General features: G+C 51.7%; 1 protein-coding gene across 1 annotated transcript in view; it reads left to right on the forward strand.

The window, feature by feature from the left end:
* The window catches only part of EPHA10 (EPH receptor A10), a 52,591-nt gene extending 43,883 nt beyond the window's left edge, over positions 1-8,708 (forward strand). Inside the window, exons 17-22 of the mRNA XM_038758632.1 lie at positions 1,670-1,731; positions 2,846-3,049; positions 3,979-4,128; positions 5,340-5,533; positions 5,987-6,181; positions 7,759-8,708. Of these exons, the coding sequence (XP_038614560.1) occupies positions 1,670-1,731; positions 2,846-3,049; positions 3,979-4,128; positions 5,340-5,533; positions 5,987-6,181; positions 7,759-7,873 (920 nt within the window). The 3' untranslated portion in view covers positions 7,874-8,708. The remainder of the gene's footprint in view (positions 1-1,669; positions 1,732-2,845; positions 3,050-3,978; positions 4,129-5,339; positions 5,534-5,986; positions 6,182-7,758) is intronic.

Below are 8,708 nucleotides of genomic sequence, written 5' to 3' on the forward strand. Positions count from 1 at the left end.
TTGGGATTCCCTTCCACCCCCACCCCGCAGCTAGCAGCTGAGCCACTCCTGGGAGAGGAGATGATAATAATAATAATAATAACGTTGGTATTTGTTAGGCGCTTACTATGTGTCAAGCACTGTTCTAAGCACTGGATGCCCGTCTTGCTGCTCTGACAATAATAATAATATATTATTATAATATATAATAATATAAAATATAGGAGCTGCCAGTCTCAGCTCCGCAACATTGCCAAGATCCGCCCTTTCCTCTCCATCCAAACTGCTACCCTGCTTGTTCAAGCTCTCATCCTATCCCATCTGGACTACTGTATCAGCCTTCTCTCTGATCTCCCATCCTCGTGTCTCTCCCCACTTCAGTCCATACTTCATGCCGCTGCCCGGATTGTCTTTGTCCAGAAACGCTCTGGGCATGTTACTCCCCTCCTCAAAAATCTCCAGTGGCTACCAGTCAATCTGCGCATCAGGCAGAAACTCCTCACCCTGGGCTTCAAGGCTGTCCATCACCTCGCCCCCTCCTACCTCACCTCCCTTCTCTCCTTCTACAGCCCAGCCTGCAACCTCTGCTCCTCTGCCGCCGCTAATCTCCTCACTGTGCCTTGTTCTCGCCTGTCCCGCCATCGACCCCCGGCCCACATCATCCCCTGGGCCTGGAATGCCCTCCCTCTGCCCATCCGCCAAGCTAGCTCTCTTCCTCCCTTCGAGGCCCTGCTGAGAGCTCACCTCCTCCAGGAGGCCTTCCCAGACTGAGCCCCTTCCTTCCTCTCCCACTCGTCCCCCTCTCCATCCCCCCCATCTTACCTCCTTCCCTTCCCCACAGCACCTGTATATATGTATATATGTTTGTACATATTTATTACCCTATTTATTTATTTATTTATTTTACTTGTACATATCTATTCTATTTATTTTATTTTGGTAGTATGTTTGGTTTTGTTGTCTGTCTCCCCCTTTTAGACTGTGAGCCCACTGTTGGGTAGGGACTGTCTCTATATGTTGCCAACTTGGACTTCCCAAGCGCTTAGTCCAGTGCTCTGCACACAGTAAGCGCTCAATAAATACGATTGATTGATTGATATCATATAATGCCAGTATATTATTATAATATAATAATAATATAATAATATATATTATTCCACGTGGATGGGGACTGTGTCCAACCGGGTTAGCTTGTATTTACCCCAGCGTTTAGTACAGTGATGGGAACATAGGAAAGTTCCCATAATAAAATGCCATAATAATCATGGAAAATGGAATGTGCCATGGAAAATGCCATAATAATCATAGTCACCATAGTTTAACACCTACTATTTAAAAAAAAACGCTCAGTAAGACATACTAAGCACTCGATAAATAGGATGGAACCCTTGTCTCCGGGGGCTCCACTCAGTCCGGAGGGGTGGGGCAGGACGTAGAGCTGACAGGACTTCCAAGTTAACTAATCAATGGTATTTATGTAGCTCATACGTGGAGAGGAGCACTTAACGCTTGGCAAAGTACAATAGCGTGAATAGAAATGATCCCTGCCTTCCAGGAATTTACGATCCAGAGGGGAAGACTGACCCTAGAATAAATTACAGACAGGGGAAGCAAGGGAGTAGGAAGATGCGCTGTAGGGATGTGTGGTGGGCTGCGAGTGTGAGAGTTTTCTCATTTCCCCTGTAAACAGGTAGCACTCTGATGACAGTCACCGAATTCATGGGGAACGGGGCCCTGGACGCCTTCCTCCGGGTAAGCCTCGTCGCTTCCTTTTCCTTCCTTTTCCTCTCCCTCGGCCTCCAAGCAGCGTGGCTAAAACAAAGGCCTGGGAATTGGAAGGACCTGCATTCTAATCCCGGCTCTGCCGCTTGTCTGCTGTGTGACCTTGGACAAGTCGCTTCTCTGTGCCTCAGTTACCTCATCTGTAAAACGGGGATAAAGACTGTGAGCTTCGTGTGAGACAGGGACCGTGTCCCACCTGATTAACTTCTATCGACCCCAGAATTTAAGTGCAGTGCAGGCACATAGTAAGCGCTTAACAAATGCCATAAAAAATAAATAATAATAAAAAACCCCCACAACTCACCAGATGAGAGGAACAGGATGGCCTAGGAAAAAGCACAGTGCTTTGCACACACACAGTAAGTGCTCAATAAATATGATTGAATGAATGACTAGCGTCAGAGGACCTGAGTTCTAATCCCGGTTCTGATACTTGCCTGCTGTGGAACATTGGACGAGTCACCTAACATCTCTGTGCCTTCAGTGGTAAAACGAGGATTCCCTCCAACTCATGTGGGACAGGGACTGGGGTCTGACCTGATTCATTTATATCCACCTTAGCGCTTAGAACAGTGCTTGCCACAGAGTGAGCGTTTAACAAATGCCATAATAATCATAGTCACCAATCACTGTCCTCATTAGCGCCAGTGACTAATTAATTTCCCCGTGGCACCGTTTGATTGATTGCCGGAGGTCTTTGCTTCGAGGCTCTGGGCTGGTGAAGACCCAATGTTCTCTCAGTCCGGCTTCCCACCGCCCCCACCTTAAAGGAAGGCAGATTTTCTATTTTTAATTGATGCTCCTACTTTCCTGCACCTGATTTTTTTTTTTTTAATTTGGAGGGAGCAGCAGGAGGTCCCAGCCTCACCACATATCATTCGGGATCAGAATTCAGGGGTGGGTCCCCTAAACTCATCCCCTTCAAGAAGAACACCCGAGAAGGAACTCCACTTTATGGATGCGTTTCCCCGACCCGGCCCAGCGAGGCCAAAGTGACTTTCTCAGATTCCGGGACCGGAACCCGAAGCCTCGCCGTTGAGCATCTCGGGGCGGGGGATGCCCCGCATCTTCTTCTCCTTTGCAGAAGCACGAGGGGCAGCTGAGCTCCGGAGAACTCATGGGGTTGCTCCCGGGAGTGGCTTCGGGGATGCAGTACCTGTCGGAGATGGGCTACGTGCACCGCGGCCTGGCCGCCCGCTGCGTCCTCCTCAGCTACAGCCTCGTCTGCAAGATCTCGGGTTTCCGGCGGAACCTGGATGACAAGGCAGAGACCGTCTTCAGCACCCTGGTGAACAGGCCAAAGCCTCCCCTTCCCCACCACTGCTCGCTCTGGGTGTATTGCTTTGCTTTAAATTTGCACCTTGATGCCGTACGTTGACCTTGGGTCCAGATTGCCCCAGTGGTCCCAGCCTCAGGGGTTATCATCATCCATCGTATTTATTGAGCACTTACTGTGTGCAGAGCACTGTACTAAGCGCTTGGGAAGTACAAATTGGCAACATGTAGAGACAGTCCCTACCCAACAGGGAGAGAATTTGGGGGAGACTGGTGGTGGAGGGAAGACAAAATGGAGAAAGGGCGGGGGGAGCTTTGTTTTGTTTTTTTAAATGATATCTGTTAAGCGCTTACCGTCTACCAGGCACTGTACTAAGCTCTGGGGTAGAGACGTAGTATAGAGAAGCAGCGTGGCTCAGTGGAAAGAGCCCGGGCTTTGGAGTCAGAGGTCATGGGTTCAAACCCCGGCTCCGCCGATCGTCAGCCGTGTGGCAAGTCACTTCACTTCTCTGTGCCTCCTGTTACTTCATCTGTAAAATGGGGATGAAGACTGTGAGCCCCCCGTGGGACAACCTGATCACCTTGTAACCTCCCCAGCGCTTAGGACGGTGCTTTGCACATAGTAAGCGCTTAATAAATGACATCATTATTATTATTATAATAGTGCCCGGCACATAGTAAGCACTTAACAAATACCATTATTATTATTATTAATCAATCAATCAATCGTATTTATTGAGCACTTACTTTGTGCAGAGCACTGTACTAAGCACTTGGGAAGTACAAGTTGGCAACATATAAAGACGTGGGGGACTAGGATTAGAGCCCAGGTCCTTCTGAATCCCAGACCTATACTCCATCCAGTAGGCCATGCTGCTTGTCACCTTCTGTTCGCTGATTCTCTGATTTCTCCCCTCCCACCCCCTCATCTCTCACCCCCAGAGCGGGAGGAGCCCAGCACTGTGGGCGGCTCCCGAAGCCGTCCAGCTTGGCCACTTCAGCTCGGCCAGTGACGTCTGGAGCTTTGGCGTCGTTATGTGGGAAGTGATGTCGTTTGGCGAGCGGCCATACTGGGACATGTCCAGCCAGGATGTGAGTCTCCCTCCGTGTGTTTACTCTAACCTTGGAGGTTAAGGTCAGACAGCTAGCAGCTGGGCTCCCGCCCGGAGCGCTCCACGAGACTGGGTTATTGTCACCGTCATTGTCATTTGCTCCTCTGGGCTGGGATCCCCCTTTCACAAACCTGGAAACTGAGGCCAGGATGATGGGGTGGGGCTCTCCCTGAGTTACTCAGAAGATGGGATTCAAACTAGCAGCTACTGGGGATCTGGTGATGATAATATTCATTCAGTCGTATGTATTGAGCGCTTACTGTGTGCAGAGCACTATACTAAGTGTTTGGGAAGTGCAAGATACAGGGATGGTCCCTACCCAACAACGGGCTCACAGTCTAGAAGCAACAATAATAGCAACAATAATCAATCAATCAATCAATCAATCAATCGTATTTATTGAGCGCTTACTATGTGCAGAGCACTGTACTAAGCGCTTGGGAAGTACAAATTGGCATCACATAGAGACAGTCCCTACCCAACAGTGGGCTCACAGTCTAAAAGGGGGAGACAGAGAACAGAACCAAACATACCAACAAAATAAAATAAGTAGGATAGAAATGTACAAGTAAAATAAATAAATAAATAAATAAATAGAGTAATAAATATGTACAACCATATATACATATATACAGGTGCTGTGGGGAAGGGAAGGAGGTAAGACGGGGGGATGGAGAGGGGGACGAGGGGGAGAGGAAAGAAGGGGCTCAGTCTGGGAAGGCCTCCTGGAGGAGGTGAGCTCTCAGCAGGGCCTTGAAGGGAGGAAGAGAGCTAGCTTGGCGGATGGGCAGAGGGAGGGCATTCCAGGCCCGGGGGAATAATACAATAATGGTAATAGTGATATTTTTTTAAGCCAACTACTGTACTAAGCATTAGATAAATTCAAGATAATTGGGTCAGACACAGTCCATGTCCCACCTAAGCCGGGGTGGGGGTGGGGGGGGCGAGGGGCAGAGGGCATCTGACCCTCAGAGACCTTCTATTCATTCATTCATTCATTCATTCAATCGTATTTATTGAGCGCTAGCCTGTAAACTCGTTGTGGGCAGAGAATGTATCTGTTATATTGTTACACTGACCTCTTCCACGTCTTAGTACAGTGCTGTGCACACAGTAAGTGCTCAATAAATGCGATTGAGGGTGAGGGGGTCCAGTGGACAACTCCATCCCTCCCATTCTGGTTGAGCCCAGGTGGTCAAGGCCATCGAAGACGGGTTTCGGCTCCCGGCCCCCAGGACCTGCCCCAGCCCCCTGCACGAGCTCATGTTGGACTGTTGGCAACGGGATCCCAATGAGAGGCCCAAGTTCTTGCAGATCTACACTCTCCTGAGCAAGATGATGAAGATCCCGGATCCCCCGACGAGCACCGCCGCCCCCGGCCCCAGGTACGGCTCTCCGCTTCATTCATCATCCTGATTAGGGGTGGACCCCGTGCGTAGCGCTGGGATACGTATCGGGGTGCAGTCCCCGTCCCACCTGGCTCACGGTGCGGAAGGAGGGAGAAGAGGTATCTCCATTTTACCGGCGAAGAAACGGAAACCCGGAGAGGTTAAGCAACTTGCTCAGGGTCGCACAGCGGCCCAGTGGTAGAATTGGGATTAGAACCCGGGTTCCTTGATTCTCGGTCCCACGCTCCTTCCACCGGGGCCCAGGGCTCTCCCACCTCCACGGTTCTGCATCCATTGCCTCAGTTTCCTCTAGCTGGAAGTTGCTGTCCCAAACTCCTCAGACCTTGGAACCTTCAGGGAGCTGTCTGTCACTTCCTGCCTCATCTGAGGCTCATTTGACCTGTCCTCTCCTTCCACCTTCCCTCCCTCTCTCTTTCTCTCGTACGTCAGGCCCCATGCATCAGGCTCTCCTGCCCCGAGGGCTCCCGGCCCCTCTCTGTCTCTGGCCGACCACCCCTTCTCGGCCTTCCCCTGCTTCAGCTCTGTGGGCGAGTGGTTGGAGGCCATCGAGCTGGAACGATACAAGGACAACTTTGCAGCAGCTGGTTACTGCTCCTTGGAGTTTGTGGCTCGCCTCACCGTCCAGTGAGTGGCCGCCCTAATCCGGATCCACGACCCCTGGGGTTGGGGTGGACTTGGGGTTCCTGAGGGAGGGACCTAGCCCGCTTGAAAGAGGAACTGGTGAGGGCCAGCCCCCCGATCCGTTCTGAGCACCTATTTGATGCCCAAACTGGGCACCGAGGAGAGAGTCAGGAGAGATGACTCCACTCTCAAGAAGCTGACAGTCTAAAGAGGACAGCAGGAGATGGACAGACAGAAATACAGACACAAAGCCCGGGGAAAGAGGCAGAAAAATGATGGCATTTTGCTAATCAATCAATCAATCATATTTATTGAGCACTTACTATGCGCAAAGCACTGTTCTAATTGCTTGGGGGGGGGGATACAAGGCGATCAGGTTGTCCCACGTGGGGCTCACAGTCTTAATCCCCATTTTGCAGATGAGGGAGCTGAGACTCAGAGAAGTGAAGTGACTTGCCCAAGGTCACACAGCAGACAAGTGGCAGAGCCCGGATTCGAGCCCAGAAAGTATCACTGATTCAGACAAAGATAAGACTGTAAGCTCGTTGTGAGCAGGGAGTGTGTTCTATTATTATATTGTAATAATAATAATAATGACGGTATTTGTTAAGCGCTTACTATGTGCAAAGCACTGTTCTAAGCACTGGGGAGGTTGCAAGGTGATCAGGTTGTCCCACGGGGGGCTCACAGTCTTCATCCCCATTTTACAGATGAGGTCACTGAGACTCAGAGAAGTTAGGTGACTTGCCCAAAGTCACCCAGCTGACAAGTGGCGGGGCCGGGATTTGAACCCATGACCTCCGACTCCAGAGCCCGGGCTCTTTCCACTGAGCCATGCTGCTTCTCAAGTGCTGCTTCTGTACTCTCCTAAGTGCTCAGTGGAGTGCTCTGCATACAGTAAGCGCTCAATAAACACAAACGGCAGACTCACATAAAAGCTGGACGAGCCAGCTAGAGTGATGAAAGGACTTGGGTAGGGCTGGTCACGAGGGATCTCTCTGGGAGGGCTTCCTGGAGGAGTTGTGTTGAACAGGTTTTGAAAGGAGGGGGCAACAGCAGAGAGGGCTCTGGAAAAATGGTGATGATGCGGAGGTGGGGCAGTGCTGGGTTTTGCTTGGCTGGAGAGAAGCAGCGTGGCTCAGTGGAAAGAGCCTGGGCTTTGGAGTCAGAGGTCACGGGTTCAAGTCCCGGCTCCACCAATTGTCAGCTGGGTGACTTTGGGCAAGTCACTTCACTTCTCCGGGCCTCAGTGACCTCATCTGTAAAATGGGGATGAAGACCGTGAGCCCCCCGTGGGACAACCTGATCACCTTGTAACCTCCCCAGCGCTTAGAACAGTGCTTTGCACATAGTAAGCGCTTAATAAATGCCATTATTATTATTAGCCGCAGTGGTGGGAAAAATGATATCGGTGGTATTTGTTGTGCTAAGCGTTTGGGAGAGTGCAGTGCAACGGAGTTGGGAGAGAGACGGCAGAGAGGAAAGAGGAGGCTGGGGGGAAAGGGTGTGGACTTACCCTTTATAACCACCCCTGTCCCACTCCCCCAATGGCCCTGAACTGTTGTTGCTTGTGTCCACAGGGACGTGGCCAACCTGGGTATCACCACCGTGGAGCATCGGCGACAACTTCTGGCGGGGATCCAGGCTCTGCGGGCCCAGATGATGCACATTCACGGTCGGGGGGTGCAGGTGTGAGTCTCCCCAGGATAGACAGGCCTGCCAGACCCCCCGGCCCCTCGTCACCAGGAGCCCCAGGGCCGCACCTGCCCCCAAAGCATGGCCTTCCTGACAGTGATGGAGAACTTGGGGCAGACCAGATTCCTCCTTGCTCCCTTGCTTGGGCAGCTGGGTTTGACTGTCCCCTCCCCACCGCTGGTCAAGGTTGATTATGACTAAGGGCCCCATGTTACCGGTGGACCTCTTCTTCCCCTTCCCCTCCCCGTCCTTTGGTCACACAGGGTGGACTCTCTCTTCGGACTGACCTGGAGGTTGCTGAGGCCTAAGCGGCCTCAACTCGTTACAGGGTGTAAATCTAACTCACTGCCTCCCACAAACCATTGCTCCTCCTGTGCCCTCCCCAAGCCCCTTCTGACAGCTTCCGCCCTTCTGGCTTTGACCCCTGCGCATGGGCAGATTTCCTCTCCTAAGGTTTGTCCTCTTCCCTCCATGGCCTGTGGGCTGACGTAGTCAGGTGGCTCAGGAGGGAGAGGAAAACGAGCCTGCCGGGGGAGTAGATGAAAAGAACAAGATGGACCGGGCCGACTTTGGCGGATTCCCTCCCTCTACCAAACTTTGAGCTCCCCTAAGGGGACCTGGAGTGTCATAGGGCAGGGTGGAAGGGCAACTCCTTCCTTTTTGCCCTGTTTCCTGCCCTTCCTGTCTTCTCCCTGCTCTCTAGACCTTCCCTCACTGTTCCACCCCCCACCCCAATCTTCCTGGTACCTGGAAACCCTTGCCCATCCCCAGGACTCTCTGCCGGACTTTGTTCCTTGTCCATGGTCTTCCCAGAGAGGTGAGTGAAACAGGGAAG

This window comes from Tachyglossus aculeatus, chromosome 16 (genome assembly GCF_015852505.1).
Source record: "Tachyglossus aculeatus isolate mTacAcu1 chromosome 16, mTacAcu1.pri, whole genome shotgun sequence".
Taxonomy (NCBI): Eukaryota; Metazoa; Chordata; class Mammalia; order Monotremata; family Tachyglossidae; genus Tachyglossus; species Tachyglossus aculeatus.